Here is a 24,110-nt window from a genome sequence, read left to right on the forward strand (position 1 = left end):
AACACTGAATCTGTGTTCTAGATCTGTACATACAGGGGCATATTAAAACACTGAGTCTGTGTTCTAGATCTGTACATACAGAGGTATATTAAAACACTAAGTCTGTGTTCTAGATCTGTACATACAGAGGCATAAAACACTGAATCTGTGTTCTAGATCTGTACATACAGAGGTATTAAAACACAGAGTCTGTGTTCTAGATCTGTACATACAGGGGCATATTAAAACACAGAGTCTGTGTTCTAGATCTGTACAGAGGTATATTAAAACACTGAATCTGTGTTCTAGATCTGTACATACAGAGGCATATTAAAACACTGAATCTGTGTTCTAGATCTGTACATACAGAGGTATAAAACACTGAATCTGTGTTCTAGATCTGTACATACAGAGGTATAAAACATTGAATCTGTATTCTAGATCTGTACATACAGAGGTATATTAAAACACTGTCGTAAAGACAACTCGAGCTGGCACCTGACACTACTGCACTGCTAATGCCTGGCCTGGTGTATCAATTCCTTTGGTGAATAAGCATCACAGGTCACTTCCCATGGGAGGATTTTAGTAAGAGGACTACAAACACAGAAGAGCTCCCCGTGTTGCCCCGCTCTACCCTGAAAAAAAAACCAAGCTATTTAGTATTTTAGAGCAGCGACAAAAAACATGGGAACACCTAATTTAGAGCTATAATTCCATATTAAAAGCAGTGGAAAACTAAGAATTTAAAGATTTTTTGTCTTAAATAGGCCAACTAATAAAACTAACAGTGATCACTGGGAGAACTCATGCACAGCAGTCGACAGAAGAAAATGATTACATCTTTAACAAATGACCATTGCTACCTAGCAGTATAAACAGGCTCCACAATTTGGTGGCTGGCCATAATTTTAATTTTTTTTCAAGTTATTTCTACAGCAGACATATTTTTGAAGTCTACCCACCCCTGAGTTCAGCAGTTATCTTTTAGAGTGTAAAATTATATGCCCTTAATTAACAACATGTACAAAGCTACAAAATGTCATCTACACAGAGATTAAAAACAATTTTTAAAATATTCTTTCCCAATCATCAGCTGGATGATCTTAGGGGGTACATATGTCAGACCTTTCGGCCAACTGGCTTTAGTTTTTAAGCCCCAATCGATGAATAGATTCACTGCAGGATATTCGAAGAGTGCAACAGTAAGGCATTAGTAAAAATGACATTGTCATAGAAACAGAGCTTGCATATGTGAAAAGGTAATTTATAAAATACATTAATTGCTTCTTAAAAAGACCTGGTTGTAGCATCATTAACTTACATGGCACATGGTACTTAGAATGGAATCTTTCCAACAACCGTCTTATAGATTAGAGATAGACAGACAGATAGACAAGTGCAGACAGACAGACAAACTTCATCTAGCGGTAGGCAAAATCTTTTCAACAAATAAAACAAATTCTTCCAAGAAAACCTGTATGGTTGTGTGAGACAAATCTGCAAACGTATCATTTTATGGTGTTCTTTTGTCAAAATCTTAAAATAAAAATGTCCACACTCTTTTGTTAAAACATTAAGCCTCTGTCAAAAATGTATTTCTCATTTTAGGGTACAGGATTGAAGGACAAGATGATACAAGTAAAGAAAATTTACAAGAAAAAAACTTGACAAAAGTCTTTCAATTAAAGTACTGTAACATTCAAACAACTTAAAATGTAACAAAAGAAACAAGATTACAAACAAAAATGTTTATGGATTTCCAAACATAAATAAATGAAATAGTGTTTAGGCAGTAGGGCTCATGCTGATGGCTAGCAGGAAGTAACAGAGTGTAATATACTTGGGGGGAAAAAAAACAGGCCCAAATGATGGGTGGCAGTAATTTAAGCATCACTGCCAATTTTTTACTTCCAAAATAAAGCCTTGGTTAAACCATTCACACCCTATATTATTCACACCTTCACTTCAGAGATTGAGGACTATATACAACAAATGAATTTATTTTCACCATAGGGATAACATATTGTACCTCTCTGCCAATGTTCCTTGAAAACTTTCCATGTCAAAACCATTTGACAGCAGATATAAACAATGAAATAAATACACAATGATCTTTCTTATGGTCCTGTAAAGATGCATGTTATTTCATGCTGTTAGCCTTAGGATCACAGTGCATAGAATCCAAATATAAAGAGTTGGGCTGACTTTCAATGTAATGTTGGATCCCTCACTTCCTTTCTAATCCCACGATAACCGATAAATTCATTTCATAGGCCCTATCATGCATTAATCACCAAGTGGCAGGAGTTAAGAAAATTCTTCCTGTTACAACGTCCATTGCCGGCAATGAACGTCTCCAGACCACCGAGGAAGTCACTGTTATTGCACAATACATGAGGACCTGGAACTTTTCCAAAAGCTTAAAAAAATAAAAATAAAAAATGGAATTACATTTGACATTTCCTGACGCCTGCATTAATACTGTATGACTAATAAAGCATGTCAGTTGCCTGGACTGAGCCAGCGATCAACATGCGCCCAGAATGCACACGAGTAAAAATGCAGTAAAAGGAAGTAGTCTTCATTGCCTATAGGTCACTTCCAGTCAAAGGTTAAAGGTCAAAGACTGAATGATCAAAGTGCTCATTTTCTCAGTAGGACTATCTTCTGCTACGAGGATGATAACAGTGGCATCAACAAGTATCATCTTTAAGAAAAGAAGAAAAAAGATAATTAAAAAGTTAAGCATGTGTAAGTAATTTACAAGTTAATCTCATGTAGAAATAAAATCAAGTAGTAAGAACCTGGCTGATGTGACTTGCCTCTCTCAATCGTTACAAATAAAAATGTGCATTTAATCATACAGTGACAAGCAAACCAACCTTTATTCTTTCAAGGAATGAGAGTTTGCAAGAACTTTAAAATATTTGATTAGTATATCAGTTTAATTTAAAACAAGAAATTGCTATGCTAACGCAGTATGTATTTCAACACATCTTAAGAGTCTGTCTATAAGTGATACTAAAACAGCCATGCCATTTTACTCAAAATAATGTATCACGTGTTTGCAGTCTATGAGGCAACTCTTCAAGAAGAAGATACAAGTTCCACATCAATCAGTAGGCATTCAATGCTGTTAATGTCCCTTCAGGACACTAATTTTAAGAAGTATATATACATGCGCAAGGTCATTTAAAACCCCAAAGAATGGTTCTGTAATCCCTTCCAGTGGCCCAAACTTATTATACTTAGATAGTACATAACTGTAATGTCCATGACTTATTTCACAAAACTGTATCTGAGGAATTTGAGAAGGAGTTCCTTTCAGAAAGAGGCTGCCAGCTAGTGACACTCCTAAGAGCTGTGAAAGCGGTTACAGGGAGAACTCAGAAAACACTGGCCAAATGTTTCCCAAGTAATTCCATGTCAAGGCTTATGTAGTGATAATAAAATTTCCACGGATAAACATCAAACGGAGACCGTTATGTTAGGGGAATTCATGGATTTTATTCATGGTAAAATAAATTAGATTTTAAAAATAAATCATGACGTGGTGATATAGGTCAGTGGCACAGTACTTTCCTAACCTTGGGCATAGTTTAAATAATTTAAAAATAAAAAATAAGCAAGTATATAGCCTTAGGCCCAAATCCCAGCAAAAACAATAGACAAAGAGCCCAAGAGATTTTAAGTATGCAGCTAGTCTGGGCTACATAGGGAGACTTTCTATCAAAACAGGACAAACGGGCTGGAGGGGCGGCTTGGAGGCTGAGTGCTCCTGTAGAGCACCACAGTTCCAGCCACAGTACACATGCTGGGCAGCTCACAACTTACGTTATTCGAGCCCTTTCTTACCCTTGAGAGCATAAACAACACACACACACCAAAATATGACATTTTTTGAGACAGGGTTCATACAGCCCAAGCTGGTCTCAACTTTGCTGAGTAGCCAGGGCAGGTTTTGAGATCACCTTCCTGCATCAAGATCCTAAGTGCTAAGATGAAAGACATGTGCTAGCTGGCATTACTACACTCTTCAATGAAAAAGAACACACTGAAGACAAAAAAAACAAATGAAGAACTTATATCTTGTATGTTTCATATCAAAGTACCTATTTCTGTAGATCTGGAAGAACATATGTTTGTGATGAATGTAAACCAAACAGAAATATGAAGATGTTTCTCAAATAAACAATGTTTTAATTTTGTGTGTGTGTGTGTGTTTGGATTTTGGATTGTTTTGTTTCTTAGTATTGGGGTGGGATTTGTATTTTATGTGTGTACGTGTGCATGTTTGGGATTTGTGTGTGTGCATGTATATATGTGTATTGTTTTTTTGTTTTGTTTTGTTGGTGTGTATGAATGAGTGGGGTTTTTTAGACGGGTTCTTACTGAACTGTCCAGGAGAGCCTTAAGCTGACAATCTGCCCACAATGGCCCCTGAAGTAAATAAGATTATAGGAATGCCAGCTCAATAAAGTATTTTATTGAGACAAACACCACAACTCATCAGACTTAAAACTCTAAGTCACAGTGTGGCCCTGAATTCCACCTGATATACCACAGCACTGAGAGATATAGACAACCATATATACGGTAAGAAAGTAAACTGAATCAAGCATGCTATTTAGTACAGTAGAAACAGGCTTGTAACTCTAAAGACATACTGCATGTTTTAGATGGCAGCACAAATTTACCTTCATTAAAGGTTGTTTGTTCTGGAAGGTTCTCAACATAGTAGACTTTTGCAGAATGGGCTACTAAAATGATTATAAAGTCCCTAAAGCTATTCTCTATACCCAAATTTCCATCTTGGATCAAATGTTAAAATAATTTAGGTCTGATATGGTTCTACCTGCCTTGAACATCTTAGCTTTGTGGAAATGAACTAAGTTCTTAAGCTGGAACTGAATGATCTCTAATAGCCGGACTCACAGTGACTTAAAAGTTTCTAATTCCCCAATAAATACATGTAATAAGGTCTGCAAATAAACTGGCATCAACATGGGGATGAGCCAAAACTAACTCCACTTTCCCTAACTAAGAGGTGAAACCAAACAAGAAAACAAAATACCTTCAAGGGGTATAGCACATAATTTTTAATTATATGCAAAGATTATTTACAAGGTTTAAGACAGACATACATATGGGAACAAAGGCGTAAAACTTATTTTGGGTCAAGACAAATACACAGAAATATAGAAAGTTGTGAAAAACCATTAACAGTCTTTAACCTCACAGCTAAAATACCTGTGGCCATATAATACCTCGAAAAAAAATCTCATAATGATAATTTCAGTCTTCTTTGGAAGGAACTACCAAAGCCTCTACTAAAATCCCATTCTCCAATACAACACAAACGGTTGGCTCCAGAGGTCCATAGCTGACTTCACTGGCTGATGGAGACGTGAGAACCAGAGAAGGGGCATCCCATCTGTCCCACAAGGATTAAAGTCACTACACTGCAAACTCATCTCCCCGAATAGCACTAAGGACACAAGACTAGAAAAAAAAAAAAAAACACATCAACACACACAAATAATATGAAGTGAAAGGCTAACAGCAAAACAGAAAAAATATTTAGTTAAGTTTTATCTCCCAAGAGTTTAAGGAATTAGTTTTCCTTTGACAAACGGATTCAAGAGAGATCTTAGAGCAGGTAACTGAACTGTCACCATGAGGAGGACTAGGGGACTGTTAAACCATTCAAGTTCTGGATTCCGGGGTTTAGTTATTTTGTAACCTTTAAAAGGTAAAACAAAGGCTGGAGAAATGGTTTAGTGATTAAAGAGCACTGGCTGCTCTTCCAGAGGTCCTGAGTTCAAGTCCCAGCAGCATATGGTGGCTCACAACCAACTATAGAAGGATCTGATGCCCTGTTCTGAAATAAAGGTGTACATGCAGATAGAGTACTCATCTACAGAAATTAAATTTTAAAAAGGTAAAACAAATTTTTTAAAAAAGTTTACAATTAGTGTAAATTTGTGATCTATGGACAAAGGCTATAAAGTAGGAAGAAAAAGAGGATTTTTTTTTTTTTGAGGCATGGTCTCAAAGTATTCCAAATCGGCTTTGAACTAGAGATGCAGACGATAAAGAACTGATCTGTCTCCACCTCCTGAAGGCTGGATGACATGCGTGTGCCACCACTCCCACATCCAGAACACTGCGGACAGACCTCAGCGCTTCTCACACGCTAGGCAAGCACTCTACTAAACGAGCTACAGCCCCAGCCCCAGAGAGTTGAACACTAATAATCTAAGACTTTATGTTCCCATCTTCTAGAATCTTCACAGTGCTACAAGGAATGCTTCAGCTGGACAGAAGCAGAATGCAGCCCAGTTCTAAAGAAAAGATTCTTCATCTTCCTATATTAGACCCACCCATTTGTTAAGTATGCTATCTAAATACTATGCTGACATACTCATTGACTGTAAACCTAGGCCTCTGATGTGAACACTCAAGTGTGAACTTACCCTCATGCCTGAGCACATCACTGTATGAGGACTTCAACAATGAAGGCTCTGTATTCCCTTGTAGAAAACTACTGCCTATGGAAGATGAATATTTTCAATATTGATTCCAGGAAACAAATCCTATTAGTAATGGATTCTGGTTGCCTACTTTGTGTTCATTCTTTTATAGTATTGTAGGATTTTTATAGCACAAATTATACTTTGTACCTTTGCCATGGATAATGGGGTCTGGTTGGCAGTAGACTCTGGAGTCTACTGGTGCTGTCATGAGCGTACAACAGATGTGGCTGTGGCTGTCTGCACAGATCTGCACAAATCAAGTCAGCTACTGTTCTGCTCAGAAACTCCCACCCCTACCTAAGGAACTATTGACAACTGATAGCTTCTATGGGAGAGACTCTGTCTAATTAATAGTGTGGCCCCTGACAGGTCTAGCAGGCTCCAGAAGCTAGCCTCACCATGAGGATGTGGGTATCCCAAATTGGACTCAGTAGAGTACGTTAAAAGGTGTGGGGGAGGCATGAAGTTGGGAGGGGTAAGATGGAGAGGTGGGGGTGAATCTGGGAGGAGTCAGGGGGAGGAGTGGGATGTGAATGTGATCAAAATGGTCTGAGAATTAGACAACACTAATGTCCTGACTAGTCTTCTGTCAACCTGACACAAGTTAGGGCCATTTGAGAAGCGGGAACCTCAACTGAGAAAATGCTCCCTGAGACTGGCTTATGGGGATTTCTTTGACTAATGATTGAAGAGGGAGGGCCCAGCCCATTGTGGGCTGGGTCACCACTGAGCAAGTGGTCCTGGATGTGTAAAAGGAAGCAGGCTAAGTAAGCCATGAGGATCAAGTCAGTAAGCAGTGTCCCTCTGGCTTCTGCTTCAGTTCCTGCCTTGAGCGCCTCCCTTCATTTCCCTCAGTAGTGAACTGTGATCTATGTGTAAAGCTGTGTAAAGCCCTTTCCTTCCCAGGCTGCCTTTGGCCATGGTATTTTATCACAGCAATGAAACCCTAAGGCAGCTAAGAAGTAACAGGAGTCTGTAGGGCATGGTAGCTGTAGCTAAGGCGAGGAGGGGAGATTTCGTGAGCTCAGTAGTGCGAGATTAGCCCAAAAAACACAGATGTCTCCATCTTGGAGATAAAGAGAAAAATAAAAGCCATCAGCAAGACTATGTATTTCTTGAACCAGATGTGGTGGCACAGACCTGTAATCCTAGCACTCAGGAGGCAAGAGGATGACCACAAGTTCACAGCCACCCTGGCCTTCACAGGGAATTCCAGGCTGCCAGGGTAAGACAATGAGAAGAAAGGGAGGGTGGGAGGAAGGGCGAGAGGCAAAGAGCAGAGCGTTGATGCTTACTTCCTGAGAGCATGTCTGTGAAGAGCTTCTGGAATTGAACCTACTAAGTAGGCAAAAGATAAACTGACATCTGAAAGTTCCAACAAAGTTAATAGGGTATGCTTGCTGAGAACAATGATCTCTTTGGTAAGACAGCACCAATTCAACTATAATACTAATTTAAGCTGTTTGTTTGTACTGCCTGGAACTGCACAAAGGGAAAGATACTATGGTGGTCCAACTGTTGAAAGGTTTTAGCGTCTCATAAATGATGAAGAATTCAAAGATGCTCTGCAGCTTCCTAGTTGGCCAACACAACACCTGCTCCACTATCTCAACAGCAACACTGACCCTTTCTTGAGTACACATAGAACTTACATATGCAGTAAATTTGTCCCAAAGGGGAATGGTACATGAAGATTATACAGGCATTCAGGGTTCCTTCGGGGAAAGAATACATATTAAAAAATAAAAAGATCTGCTGTAAATCAACAAATCAAGGCTAAAGAGAATTACATGTGAGTGAGAACAATGGATCACTGGGGAGAAGCGCTTGTGCAAACCTGACTTCCACAAAGAAGCCATGACATACACAGACAATAATAGTAAAGTGCTGTTGTGTTGTACACATGCACTCAGTGTATGTGACAGTATGTGAAGACCTGGACAAGCTCAAGACAAGCCATATGGCTGACAAAAGGTCTGAAAGTCTCACTCTCCCTGGTGAGGAAGCAGCAGATTTTAAAGCCCCTGAAAAGCTATCTGAGCTCTAGTATGGTGATTTTCAACATGCAGGCTGGGACCCCTTGGCTGTGCAAGTGACCCTTTCACAGGGGTTGCCTAAGACCATCAGAAAACACAGATATTTACATTATGATTCATAACAGTAGCAAAACTAGTTATGAAGTAGCAACAAAATACTTTTATGGTGGGGGTCACCACAACACGAGGGTTATGTGTTAAAGGGTCTGAGAATCAGAAGGCTGAACACCACAGCTCTAGTGGGCGGCCCTACACTCTACACACCCTGCAGCACTATGTGGACATAGTGGATTGAAAATCACAACGAGGCAGAGAGATCACAAAAAGCTGGGAGAAGAAAGTGAGGAGCAGGGGAATAGCTGGAGGGAAGGAGTGGGAGTGGATTGAACAAAACACATTATGTACATGTGTGAGATCTTAAAAGACACCACAAAGGAAGGAGACACTTGCACTACCGTGACGTGTGTCATCAGCAGTGTGGAGAGCTGCACCACTCCTTACGGCCTGGCCTCAGCCTATGGAGTTCCATTCATGTCACAAATCTTAAGTCTGTAACTCTGCGCTGTGCTGTTATTTGTCATTTATTCTTCTGAGGTAGGGTTGGGGCTCAGACTCAAACTCAGAGTCGCACATAGGGCAGCTAGGGGCTCTAACACTAACATTCCAGGTCTATAATTCATTCCTAAATAAATTCATAAATCGCCTTTGCTTTTAATGTTTTAAATGTTCATATAGATAAATGTTTTATTTCTTCATATTTTTTTCTTCTTTTCTATTTTGAGACAGAATCTCATCCTACAGCCCAGGCTCTCCCCAAACACAGCACATCCTTCTCCTGCCTTAGCCTTATAAACGTGGGGGCTACGGGCATGTGCTGCCACACACGGCTCTAGAACGCCTTCTAAATGAAGAAGAATCCTCTCTCCTTACTTAATATTCCATGTTTTTATAAAGCATTTTAAAAATATTTATCCACAAGAAATATTTTATCAAATAAAAATGTAAATTTCTTATGTAAAGTATTTACCTATTTTCTGAGATGACACCTCCTGATGTATGATGCATTTTTTAAATCTTACATACGAGGGCCTAAGTAATTACAATACTACTTTAATCACCTGTTCTTACATTAACAGATTAATTTCCGTCTCCCTTTTATAGTTCTAAACTCTTATTTCCTCTTCTTAAGCATGCGCTTTCATCTGTGTGCTGAGACAGATCTGAGCACTCAACATGAACTAGCCTGGGATCCGTGTCTCCTGCTGCAGCCTCCTGAGTGTGGAAGATGCAGTCGTGCAGCACACAATACACCTAACTCAATCACACAAACCTACAGTTCACTCTGACTTTACGGGGACTATTTGTGCAGCTCAAGCTGCTTCCCATCTGCTGCGTAGCCAAGGATGATCTTGAACTCCTTCACAGTCCTCCCACCTTTGCCACTGCTGCTCGGGTTTGTGCTAACTATCTCCCTTCCTATTACATGGGCGCTCATATCTCTGTGGCCTCCTTTCACTGAGCACAGTGCCACTCCAGAGACTCCGCTCATCTTAGGCGACTTCTTGGAAGTTTTAAATTCATAGTTTAGGTGAAAACACAGAATACTTCTGTGATAAGGAAAAAAGATAAGGAGAAAAGGCCATATTCTCATTAAGTTTTGCCAAGCTTGATTTCTTTAGGATAATAAAATACAAAAAAAAAATTAAAAAGCCAAACCAGAAAAATAATTACTTTTATGGATATAAGTATCACAAGGAGTGACCTTTATTCACCTGCTTTAAAATGTATAGGAGATATAGCTCAGTGGTAGAACTATCTAGAAGGAATGAGACTAAGGGATCCAGTCCCATTAAAGGAAAAAGAAGTTCACTGGGGAATATAAGCATTTGCTTTTTTAATTTAAATTATATCCTTGGAAAAGCAATAAGACTAGTTTAGAAATAATGCCAGCAAGCCAGGCAGTGGCAGTACAAGCCCTTAATCCCAGCACTCGGGAGGCAGAAGCAGGTGGATCTCTGTGAGTCTGAGTCTAGCCTGGTCCTGGTCTACAGAGCTAGTTTCCAGGGCAGTCAAGAATGTTATACAGAGAAACTAAGTCTGAGAGAGAGAGAGGGCGGGGGGGGGGGCGGGGGGAGATACCAGCAATTCTGTATTTTAAACCTATATACTGCAGGTAATAGTAGTGCATAGACCTTTAATCCCAGCACAAGAGGTAAAGGCAAGAGGATCTCTGTGAGTTCGAGGCCAGCCTGGTCTACAGAGAGAGTTCCAAGAGAGACAGGACTACACAGAGAAATCCTATTTTGAAAAAACAAAAGAGAAAAAACAACAACAAAAACAAATAATCAAAAAACCCTACATATTGCTCCCTGAACAAGAAAAACAGAAATTTAAAATTATCAAGAATATTTTTTTTCATAAAGCTAAAATAATGGGCTTCAAACTTCAAATATTTAAAGGATGGCTGTGTGGGGGTTAGAATGAGAATGACCCCCACAGTTCAGAGATTTGGTCCCTAGGAAGTGGTGCTACTTGAAAGGATTAGGTGTGGTCTGGTGGGAGGAAGTGTGTCACTGGGGGTGGTCTTTGGCTTGGAGAGTTCAAAAGCCCCTGTGGAAGTCCAGAGTCGTCCTCTCTCTGCCTATGAATCAGGATGTAGGCCTCAGCCCCTGCCTCCATTCCACCATGATGATGGACTAAACGTCGGAATCTGTAAGCAAGTTTTCTCTGACAGAGCAGTCATGTCATGGGGACTCTTCAGAGCAACAGAACACTGTCTAAGGCAGGCCTTCTCTAATGGAGCACTAAGAATGTACTGTAACTGCCCCCAAATATGAAAAGGAGCAGAACCGAGTGTACAAGGCATCAGAACTTCTACTTCATAGGAAGGGCTCCCCACAGCTTTAAGATAAAGATTATTACGGACTTTAGTCCACCACAGTTGCATAAACCTTAATTCCAGCACTTGGGAGGCAAGTGGGGAGAGCTGGAAGTTCAAGGTCAGCCTGGCCTACAGAGCTAGTTTCAGGACAGGCAGACTTATATAAGCAAAATCATCTCAACCCTCAAAACTGCAACAAACCAAAAACCGTAAGACCAAACCATTTTGTACCAAAATGGTATTATTAGAATTATTAGGGTAATACTGATTTTACTTATTATATGATGGATATGATTTTGTTTTAAAAATTTAGTCTAATATCCACATTTTCTCAGATTTTCTAAAATGTAGTGTTACAAAAATGTTAACTCAATTACATCCTGCACTATTCTCCCAAGTCTTACAAATATCTTTTAAATATAAAAATATCAAAAATTTGTCATTACAATAAAAACTACTCACCATGATACCACCATTTTGTTTTCTTTGGATTCTTGTTACATGTTCGCACATAAAAGGAATTATCTGGCGGTCGTCTCTGAAACAAATGGAGTTTAAATATTAAACAGGTAAGTTTGGAAAGAAAATGACTAAGAGAATTGAGTTTAGCAAAATTATTACAGAACAGATGAAAACAATGGAAACACTAAAAGCATCACTCAAGAATGTACACCTCAATTGTTTAACAAGGCTGGGTGGTAGGAGAGGTTAGTTCCAGGACACAGCATCCCAATTTCTACTACTTATCTCTCCATCAAGTCATTTAATGACCACATCTATGAGCCAGCTAAACAAAAGCCGACCTCACTAAGGTTATCGAAGAACTACAGCATGCTTCAAGTATTCACATAGGCTTATTATTTTATTGTAATGTACTAAGGACAGAGCAGACGATTCCACTTCAAACAACATCTAAGAGAAAAGATGTTTTAGTGTGCTATGTGTACCAATGGCCTTGTTCCTCATCTGCCCCGATTGGAACAATCTGGAGAACCTGGCAGCTCTGCAAGACACCTCAGCCAAGAGTGATGCTAACCACACTGGAGGAAGACTGGAGAGAGCCTGGCTTTTTGTCAAGAGTTCAAATGTCATGTTTACACTAATGCTATATTGAGAGGTGGCTTGTAATAGTGTGAGAGTCTCACCCTTGCTTTTGGCTAACTTTTATGACTCTGATAAAAGTGTCTTTCTTTCCCTATTAAATATCTGTTTCAGTGTTTAGACTTAACTGCTTAGAGTAATGAAGATGAGAGATTAAGAGATTATCTCTTCGACTGATGCTGATCAAAAGCTACATCATTTAAGAAACGTCCAGCCAGAAAGCAGTAGTGTGATGGACAACCTAGACTGCTGGGGAAAAAGCAGCCCATCCACTTGACGCTTCTAACGCTCACGTACTCAACTGTCAGCTGGTGCTTAGGACGCATTCATGAATTCACATAAATGGTGATTTCAACCAACAAGAACACAAAGACTACTTGGATACAATTTGTTAAATACTCCAAGACTACCCTGATACAATTTGAGAAAATTTCTTTAAAATTTAGGATTACAAAACTAAGTTACTTAATTCCTTTTTTTGTTACCTAGTACTTCATAGGATAAAACCAGCAAGTATCTAATAAATGTTTAATTTTATCAAAACTCACAGAAATTCTTACTCTTAAATAATCATGGTTAAACCTACCAAACAATTCTACTAAAAAGAGTTTATCAAAAATTTAAATTAAATGATTAGTTTTATCCTAAAGTATACAAAAAATACTAGCAGGAAACCAGAAGGTGAGCAGAACAATGATGGTTAGAAAAGAATGAGAAGCACCAGAGCAACAGTCAGTCTCTGGCCTGTGGTGTAAGCATCCCTGTAGATGCACACAAAAGCTAATAATCATCAGGCCATGCAAGAGCAATGGGCAGAGAATCACCAGTGACCATCTCAATGGCGGTGCACATCAAACCCACTCATCACTCCGCTGGGAAGCATCAAGGGAACACCAGAGCCACTGTAAGAACAACCTGCTCTGTCTCCCAGATGGAAAGCTTAGCGTGTGTGTATTCATGCGTGTGCATGTGCGTGTGCTGGGGCGGAGGAGGAAAGATACTGAAGCAATAAACAAGAAGACTCATTTCTAACAATTGTTGATTAAATAAAGCTTGATTACAACCTGAATATGCTGAAGAAACGGAAGTGAAAGCGATCCTAAGGGGGCTGGAGAGATGGCTCAGCAGTTAAGAGTACTGGCTGCTCTGCTCTTCCAGAGGACCCTGGTTCAATTCATAGCACCCACATGGTGACTCACAATCATCTCTAACTCCAATTCCAGGGAATTCAATGCCCTCTTCTGGCTGATCCTAAGGGGGCTGGAGAGATGGCTCAGCAGTTAAGAGTACTGGCTGCTCTGCTCTTCCAGAGGACCCTGGTTCAATTCATAGCACCCACATGGTGACTCACAATCATCTCTAACTCCAATTCCAGGGAATTCAATGCCCTCTTCTGGCCTCCACGGGTACCAGGCACACTCATGGTGTTCAGACATAAATGTAGATAAAACACACATACATATTAAAAAAAAATATTTTATTTTTTTTCGAGATAGGGTTTCTCTGTGTAGTTTGGAGTCTGTCCTGGAACTCACTCTGTAAACCAGGCTGGTCTTGAACTCAGAGATCCGCCTGCCCCTGCTTCCAGAGTGCTGGGATTAAAGGCCTATGCCACCACAACCTGGCTAAAAATAATAAAAATAATTTTTTAAAATGTTTTTAAGATGCATATATCATACTTCATCTAAAATAGGTTTCTTTGCACATTTTAGTGTTTTTGAATGAGGACAGGTCTTTTAATTAATAACATGTCATAATTTAATGATAGGAATTTTTTATATTGTACATAAGAACTGGATAAAGGGCTCTTCATCTTACAATTGAAAGGAAAAAAAGCAAAGACAATTTGGCCTATTATTCCCTGTACTTTTTTAAGTAACAACAACTAAAAAATTCAAAACTGAAACAAAACCAAAAAAAAAAAACCTCGTTTTTTTTTTTAAAAGAACACCAGGAAAATTCTTTAAAAAATATCTTATTATATGTGCTGTAGACACATGTGTGTGCGACATTCTAAGTGGTGATCACAAAAAACTCTCTGTTCTGGATTTCCAATGTAGGCTCCAGGGATCAACTGTCAGGCTTACATCGTGAGCACACTTAGCTGCCGAACCATCTCAATGCACCCCCCAAAAAAATTTGTTTTGAATTAATATTTCAAGAAACATACGCAGTGAAACAGTAACTCAGTGTTCCGGATTCTAAACAACCTACTGTTTAAAAACAAGTTACTATCCTAAAGAGTCTCTACAGTCTAATCAATAAAACAGCAGTGGGTCTAATCTGGAGAACAGAGAAACAATCTGCTGAAGAGACACGCACCCCTCAGAGCTCCCTACTTTAAGGGCATCTGAATTACTACACATCATTTTTCATCTGGGCTTTCCTCCACTTCGATTAGAGACAGCACCTGTGTGTAAATACAGGAGAACAAAAGTGAAGGTTTCAAAACTTCCACTGGTAAATGGCATCCTTCCATCAATTGACCAGTGAGAGAGGAAAGCTCTGGATTGGGGAAACTGGGAAGTGCTGCTGTGGATAGGAGCTGGCAAAGGGGGCTAAGGAGCCAGGGGGTGTTCGTTTCTAACTTTCCCACTGTGAAATCTAGAAACAGCAATGTACTGTTCACTTTTACTCTGTGACTGTTCATGGAAATAAAATTCAGATTAAAACCTCATGCACAAATGTCCTGTTCAAAATGATTAAATGAGAGCTATGGTCTAGTTACTGCCCACAGTGCCAGCATGCTGTACACTCAATAAACCAGACTAGAAATACAGAGAGAACACTGAGCTTGACTTCTAGTCTATTAGAATCAAATTAACAAGATAGTTTCCAATTTATTACTAAAAATGTCATTCACTGTAATTTAGAACCAAAAAACGTTGAATCCTCCTTCAACCACAGATAACTATATACTGAAACTGTAAACCTACCTATGCTGAGAGAGGAGACATTACCTGGAGTAATTGTAAAATCCTACCTTTTCTTTGCAGCTGGAAAGCATGCTAATAATGCTAAGACAGACTGACTGGACTGAGAGCGCTGGGGACCAGTCTTCTGTTAGAATGGATAAACAGATATGACCATTGCTATACACATGAGGATGGACAGGAATATTCTCACCAGTAAACATGACCTAAGAAGAAATAAAATTCCATTAACGCTCAATACTTTCTACTATTAAAAACTAAAATATTCTGCACATTTAACAAGTAATAATTTTTAAGACATAAAATAAAAACAAATAGATTTCAGTAGCAAATGTCCACTCATCACCAACAATTCAGTAACAACCTCACTGCATAGATGACCATGCAGCAATGCAAAGCCCTAGACTATTTTCTAAATTCACTGAAATTTTCTAAATTTGCATTTTTTTTCACTAGGAAAGGTAAACTACATTCAATAGAATGTTGTTTTTTCAGATTCTACTCGTTACGCACACCTGGAATCCCAACACTTGGGCAGTAGAGGCAGGTGAATCCTGGTGAATGGGAGGCAGCATGAACCTCCACACAGTAGTTCCAGGCTAGCCAGGCTACACGCTGAAACCATGTTTGAACACAAAATACAACAAAACAAAAAACCCAAATGCACTAAAATTCCAAAAGTATTCAATGTTAAAACTGCAATAGAAATCAAACAAAGCCAAAGGCCCGGTTAGGAGAAAAATAAATGAAGCTGAGTCCTAATTGGCTGCTCGTCTCCGCTCTGCCTTTACTCACTGAAGCTTGCCCTGGCACAACTGTAAACGCCTTCCTCTGCCCTAACACTTCAAGTAAACCACCTGAGCATCCAAACAGGAAAGAGGACAAATCCACATACCCTGCATATTCTAACACAATTCAAAGGCAGGAGATGGATTTAAGATCAATTATGTATGTGTTCCTCTTTATCTTGCAGTGCTGCACAAAGAATGCAGGTCCTTGTGCGTGCCCCACAACCGCTCCACTCCAAGCTACAGCTCTAAGAGAAATTATCTGCTTTTATATAAAACTCAAATTAAGTTAACTCACCAATCTTCAAGTACATTTTACAAGGTGCCGTATTAATTCTATAGTTTAGCAGTCATTTCTTAATTAGTGATCTTACCATAGTAAGAAAAACATTAGTATCACTAGGATGAAGACCTGGTTTGAATTCACAATCAGGCTGGGTGTGGCAGCACACCACTGCAGGAGCAACTTCTCGAGCCTGACAGAAGGAATTCTACTCGAGCCTAGAGGTCCAAGGCCAGCCTTGGGAAAACGGTACAAACTTTCTCTCAAACAAACAGCAACAACCACCATTAGGATAAACTCAAAGATGCCACTCAAGATCCATGAGTTCCCACTCATCCACAGTCCTCAGCACAGACTTTACAGAATCGCTCAACCTGTACAGCAAAAGAAGGAGGAGGAGAAATCAAACTTTAAATTCTGACAGAAACCGATGAAACATTTGCTGCTCTGCATGTATCTAGGGGTGGGGGGTGGTTTCTCCTTAAATGAAGAAGACGGCCAATGAAATCAGTTTGGCTAGAGTAGGGTATACCCACATTTAATATAGAATAGATATTGTGAAATTAAAATCAGATAAGGTTTTGGTAGATATCTTAAATATCTAGCCACAAATCTGACTTTATTAAGATTCTTACAGGTTGGGCAGTGGTGGTGCACTCAGGAGGCAAGACAGGTGGATCTGGATCTATGTGAGTTCAAGGCCAGTCTGGTATTTAGAGCTAGTTCCAGGGCAGCCAGGACTACACAGAGAACCCCTGTCTCGAAACGCCAAAAATGAAATAAAAGATTCTTAGAAATATGCACATTAACAAGCTGACTGTCCAAACGAGTAGGCCTCAGACTGTTAAGCTGAGGTTAACATGACAAATCTCTCCAAACTTTCAGCAAGTGCTTTCCTTAGCCTTTAAGACCTGGCCACCCACCTCTACTCTCTCATAATGAGAGAAATCAATTACTTGTCCTCCATACTTGCAGAAGGTTCATTCTTTACCTTTAAGACTGTTCTGAGAAATGGCATTTGTGCAGCTCATGTCACTGCTCTTGTCCTGCTCTGAGCAGTCTTGAATGTGACACTTTCTTTTTTTTTTAATTAGTGATGGACTTTATTATTTATTTATTAAAGATTTCTGCCTCCTCCCTGCCACCGTCTCCCATTTCCCTCCCCCTCCCCCAATCAAGTCCCCCTCCCTCAAGTCCCCCTCCCTCATCAGCCCAAAAGCAATCAGGGTTCCCTGCGAATGTGACACTTTCTGTGTCCACCCACAACTGCTTTTAGAAGTATGAGCCACAGCTTATGTCAACAGATTTATTTGTAGATTTGCTACACGTCTAGAAAAGGAATTTATAAATGTCACAGAATATAGATCTGTCCTGATGATTCATTTATCCTAAAGAGTCATTTGACCAGCAGAGTGTTTTCACTGAGAATTTACTCCCTGGTCACAGTTATTTTTAAAGTATACTCTACCCACCCCCCAATAAGGTCTCTTTATTATGAAGTCTATGAGAATAGTGACAGTGTCACCACACACACACACACACGTTACGTTTTTACCACGACTATTAGAAAACACACGACAGCCAGACAGATACAAAGGTCATCAGGACACTGCCTAGGCATTCACAGAGCACGAGGAAAGCAGTATCCTCCTTGGAGAGAAATCGTTACCAATGTCCATGAGCTGGCAACTAACAGGAAACCCAGGCATAAGATAGAGTGGTGAACAGCAAGCAACGGCACCTACAAAAAGCAGCAGACAGTCTACAAGCAGAGCAGGGGACAAAATTTAACAGTTCTAACACCAGCGGCCAAAACAAAAATCAAGTCAAGTCCCCCGCTGGGCACTCAGGAGGCTGAGGCTGAGTGGGATGCTGGGTGGGCAATCAACTAGCATAGCTAAGAGGGTGCAGGCCAACCTGCGCTGTCCTCAGAGTCTGTCTTAAGACACCAACCAAAACAAAATTAACCAATCTCAATTATTAATGTATTCCATGACAGGCAAATGCAGCCAGTGTGAACCGGAGGCAATCAGACACGGGATAACTACTTGCACATATTAAGCAGCCATTACGGCCTAGACACTTTAGAAGCTTGTCTAAGCAGGAAAAGGATGCTTGAATTCCTGAAATAAAACAAAACATTTTTTACAACAGTTTGTTGATGCTAAGGCATTACCAGTCTTTTCCATTTCCACAGAGTTTCATTATAATCTCTGTCACTATGGATCTCCGCCCATTGGGAAGAGTAACCAAGGCTAACTTTAAGCACGTACCATTTTCCATCTTGTTTAATATCCTGTATGAGTCAAAGGAGAAAAACTGACATTTCTAATGTTTTACTTCAAGTGAGCAGGTTCTGAACTCAAAATGTTAATTCTGGAGTTTAAAAAAAAATTGGTGCAGTCCCATGTAGCTTATAAAACTATCTAGGATTGATAGTGCCAGACCACTGAATACAAGTGATTTGAAACTACAACTCAATTTACTTGGTCTCAGGTCAAAATTAGTTATACAATCACATTGTTAAAAGTTAACTGAAGGCCGGGTGGTGGTGGCACATGCCTTTAACCCCAGCAGTTGGGAGGCAGAGGCAGACAGATATCTGTGAGTTCGAGACCAGCTTCAGGACAGGCTCCAAAGCTACAGAGAAACCTGTCTCGAAAAAACAACCAAACAAACAAACAAACAAAAAAACACCTTGACTGGAAACTAGCCACGCTCCTTGCTGCACAACTTCAGAGGGAAGTAAAAGTACAACTCTAGGACTCAGAATCAGAACTTAAGAGTCCCAAAGCTGCATAAGAAGCCATCTTCAAACAACTACATTTTTACTCAACTCCTCACTACTGCAACTCATTTCCAAAAGTAGAAGAGCTAAGATACAACAACTGCAGGACATACCTAGTTCACATCCAGTCTAAAAATTTAACCAAACCAATATTGGAATAACTTGAGTACCATGAATGTAGTATCTATTAAAATACAAGCCGAAAGACATCAGAGTAATGGAAGCCTACCCAGACTATGAGCAACCACAACTAAGTTAGGAGAGGAGAGGAGGGACAAGGCGTCTCCCCACTGCCTAGGCTGTCAATCCTGCCCCGCCCCCAGGCGCTTAAGCATTTCTCCTACAGCAGCTTTAAAAGTACCTGGGGCTATAGGCATGAGCTACTCAAGCCTGACCCACTACTCAAATTTGATATATTCTAACAATAGTTCAATCTGATAGCTGTCGATATCTACAACAATCTAGTATAAAACAAGAATTACTCTAGACATTTAACTATATATTCCAGTACGTTTATACAGTTTACAATAGTCTAGGCATTATTACTAAGAAGAAAACAAGGAATGGAGTTCAGGTAACTTTCATAAACAAAATGCAAGAATTTCTCAACATCAAGCCTAATAATGAAAAACCTTAGTATCATATTTACAAAATACAATATACTATTTACAAAAATACAGTACATGTTTCATGAGCGGTCTGGAGAGAGAAAGTTACCTAATATGCATCAAGCTGGGTCCAAACTGTAAACATACAATGAATACAACAAAATAGGATACACCAAGTAGGAGTGCAAGTCAGTGGTCGTTCACCTGAAATGCATGAGCCCTAGGCTAGCAATCAATTTCTAGCATAGGGATGGAGAGGAGGCAGCCAGAAAGACAACCAAACACCAGGCTAGAATTATAAGACAAAGTCCATCTGTCATGCCATATAGATACCAAGGCTTCCTGTGAGGACAACATGAGGCAAGGTTTTCTCTTGTAATCATCAGAGACAGGCTGGGGGCCCACACCTGCAATCCAGCACTCAGGATGTAAACACAGCACGAGCAGATGTTTCAGATCATCCCTTACTACAGAGCAAGTTTAAGGCCAGCCCAGCACACATGACAGCATGTCTCAACAATAAATAAGTGAATAAAAGTTAAAAGTGTAATAAAAGCTACAGATAACATACAATTCGTACTAACTGACAAAAAGAGGCTAGTGAGCTCATCTACATATAGGTATATTATGCAGGCAGATTAGGCTGTCTTTAGGAATGAGGGAGGAAAGGTTGAGAACTTGAGAGAAAGAACGGAGGGGTGCAAGGAGAGACAAAAAGAGAAAAAAGGAGGAGACATGTGATATAATTTCAAAAAAATTACTGAAAATGACTAGGGATTGAAGTTTTATGAATTTTCAATGCAGACTTCTCCTTCTAGCACACAAACCCGGATCGTTAGCATCTATAGGAATAATTTTCCTATTTGATCATCATACCATGTAGCTTTAAATGTACTTAAAGACTAAGTTTTTTTTTAATTTCATCGTTATTTTGTATGGCTTCAGAATTGAAGGGACAGTGATCTTCCTTGAAAATAATCATTGTCCCTATCATTTCTAGAGAAATTGTGTGCTAAAACAACTTTTCAGCAAAAATCAAATTGGAAAAGTTAAAGTCAGTATACTGAAACATTGACAAAGTCCTGCAAGTAGCTCATGTTTCTTTGAAATAGAATTCTCTGACAAAGGGGTATACAGGAAGTGGGTATCAGAAGAATCAAAGAGGAGGCAGGATGAAAAGTACCGAAGAGTTATAGCACTAAGCTTTGGGAACTTTAGAATTTCCAGAGTCTGACCACATCTCCTAAAGCGGAGGAAGTAACACCCAGTTCCTCCATACTGAAGAGCCTACTTTAATCAGACCCTAGACCTTCCACTCACACCTGCGGCCCTTCGGTGTCTCTCAACACAGACACATGGGAGCATATGCAGCCAGGCCTAAAAGGCCGAGCCGTTCATGCCCTGCTTTGTTCTTTCCCCATAAGTCCTCTCAAGACCAGTCCTACCAGTTCAAGAAGGTTCTTCTCTGCCTCTCTGGTCTACTCTACACTGGCTAGTGCTTCCCATTTTGTTTCTTTCTTTTTTTTTTTTTTTTAATATTTATTTATTTAGTATACAGTATTCTGCTACTTGTATGCCTGCAGGCCAGAAGAGGGCGCCAGACCTCATTACAGATGGTTGTAAGCCACCATGTGGTTGCTGGGAATTGAACTCAGGACCTTTGGAAGAGCAGGCAATGCTCTTAACCACTGAACCATCTCTCCAGCCCCCTCCCATTTTGTTTCAAAGCAATTCACTGCCCTTCGTGGAGTTTTGATGCCTTTATTCAAACACCTATCAATCTAGCAGCCCCTCCTGTCTGCTGGTCTACCCTCTAAACCAGGTGCAAACTGTGTTCTCCACACCCTCCACGAGGAGCTGCTGCTGCAGGTCAGCACCACCCCGGCCTGACGCACTCAACAGTCCCTGTGGTCTCCCATTTGCCACCTGTTGCACTGCCTTCTAATTTTAGCTATGACTCCATAACCCTACTCAAGACCTCCCATCTCAGAGCAAAAGTCTGAGTTCTCACAATGGGCTACAACATAAAGGTTCTCTCCTGTCCACATCCTCACAAGCATCTGTTGTTTGTTTCCCTGACGAACAACAACTGACTGGGTGAGATGGACTCTCAATGTAGTTCTGATTTGCATTTCTCTAAGGGTTGGAAGAATTGATCACTTTTTCCAGTCTTTACTGGTCATCTGTATTTCATCTGATTGGACGCTCTAACTTCTTAGTGTACAGCTTGAGTTCTTCCTATATCTCTATTATATTCTGTCAAAGGTACAGTGTACCAGCATCTTCTCCCAGTCTGGTGAGCTGTCTTCATCAACTGTGTGCTCTGCTGTAAAGATGCTTTTTAGGTTCCCGAGACCCAGATGTCAATTGTTAGCTCTACTACTGAGCATGCCCTTGCCCCCTCCTCTCCTGCACTATTTTAATTATTATGTGTCTTTTCGCAAAAGAATGTAAACTCTACATAAAAAGGGCTTTTTTGTTACTCTCATAAAATTCTTATGTTTTTTTTCCTTTTTCTAATTAAAAAACTGTGTTTGTATACATGTGTTTATGTGTATGTATAGACATGTATTTTCCTCAATCACTCTCAACTTTTATTTATCTGTTTGTTAAGAAAGGGTATCTCACAGAACTTGGCACTCCCTGATTCAGCAAAACTATGTGGTCAGCAGTCACAGGACTGTCCTGCTTCTGCCTCCCCAGTGCTATGACCACAGTGGGCACTGCCACTCCTGGCTTTCCCCAGGTGCTGGGAACTAAAATCAGGTCCTTGTATCTGCACAGCAACACTTTACTTACAAAACCATCTTCCCAACTTTTTGTTTTGCTTTTTTGATACATGGTATTGTTTTGTTGGCCAGGTTCGTCTAGAACTTTTTGCTCAAGTAGTATTCGACCTCCTGAGTGCTAGTGTTACAGGCATACACCACCCCACGGAAACTGCAATCTGAGCCAAACAGGTCTGATTTCATGTTACATACTCAGTCCTAACAGACAAGTAAATGCTGACCTATTCAACTAATGAGCAGATTGAAGCCCTTTAAAGGCAACCTATTGTCTTTCTAGTCTCTATATTCTCTTCTATTTCTCAGTATAAAGGTAAGCATTGGCACAGACTGACTGCTGTTGCTCAAGACAGACTGAACTGAGCAGCCATCTCCCTGGAACGTAGCATAGACAAAGACAAACAGTGTTTACACAGAAAGGCATTGCCTACACAACTGGCATTAACTGCACATTAGTGGAAATGATGATGGAATGGGGCCTCATGTCTGTTCCTGTAGTAACTGAAAAACACTGACTGGTTTTTGGTTTTGTTTTTGTTTTTAAGCTTTAAAACAAATGTTCAAGCCAAATACCACTATTTAGGCAGGTGGATTTTTCACAGTAAATGGCATATAATGTGCGAAACTAATCAGGAACAAGAGGAAGCAGACAGAAGCTGCACAGGCATGGAGTGATCTGGATGTGTCACAGATGAGGTAGAGGTCATTTCACGATGATGCTGGTCTACTTCAGGACACTCATCAAATTCTATTTTTCTTAGAAGTCACACATTCAGCATTGTTTATTCCGTAGGAAGATTAAAAACTGTTATCTAACAACTGTCAATGTTTCTGTTTCCTCAAAATGCCTGATAATTGGGTGTCAGCGGAGACTGCTTGTTTGTTCCCGACCACCCAAACCCGAAATAAGCACACAGAAACTGTATTAATTAAAATACTGCTTGGTCCATTACCTTAGGCAAACTCCTGGATAACTCTTATATCTTAATTTAACCCATTTCAATTAATCTGTATATCACCAGGTGGTTGTGGCCTACTGGTAAGTTTCCGTCCAGCGTCTGTCTCCTGCATCAGCTACAAGGCATCTCTCTGACTCCGCCTACTCTCTCTACATATCTTTTCCAGCCTGGCTATATTCTGTTAAGCCATTGGCTGAAAGCAGCTTCTTTATTAACCAATGGCAATAAAACATATTCACAGCATACAGAGGGAATCCCACATCAATTGGGGAACTGAATTCAAAGGAACGTTTCTACCACTTTCCCAGAACAATGGGATATCTAAAAAGGTTCAGTTATTGAAAAACCCTGTAATTTATATGTACGCAAATCTGTATTATTGAATCTACTGCACTTGTTTCAAAGCCATAAAAATATGATTAATAAAAT

At 39.9% G+C, this 24,110-nt stretch overlaps 1 protein-coding gene across 1 annotated transcript in view; it reads right to left on the reverse strand.

The window, feature by feature from the left end:
* Positions 1-842: 842 nt before the first annotated feature.
* Positions 843-24,110, reverse strand: part of Ube2w (ubiquitin conjugating enzyme E2 W) — a 48,072-nt gene continuing 24,804 nt past the window's right edge. The window contains exons 4-6 of the mRNA XM_041667468.1: positions 15,520-15,675; positions 11,898-11,973; positions 843-2,689 (exon numbers count right to left, since the gene is read on the reverse strand). Coding sequence (XP_041523402.1) covers positions 2,676-2,689; positions 11,898-11,973; positions 15,520-15,675 — 246 coding nt within the window. The 3' untranslated portion in view covers positions 843-2,675. The remainder of the gene's footprint in view (positions 2,690-11,897; positions 11,974-15,519; positions 15,676-24,110) is intronic.

Source organism: Microtus oregoni, unplaced genomic scaffold (assembly GCF_018167655.1).
Source record: "Microtus oregoni isolate MIOR12 unplaced genomic scaffold, Mior012 000017F_ref0000208, whole genome shotgun sequence".
Classification (NCBI taxonomy): domain Eukaryota; kingdom Metazoa; phylum Chordata; class Mammalia; order Rodentia; family Cricetidae; genus Microtus; species Microtus oregoni.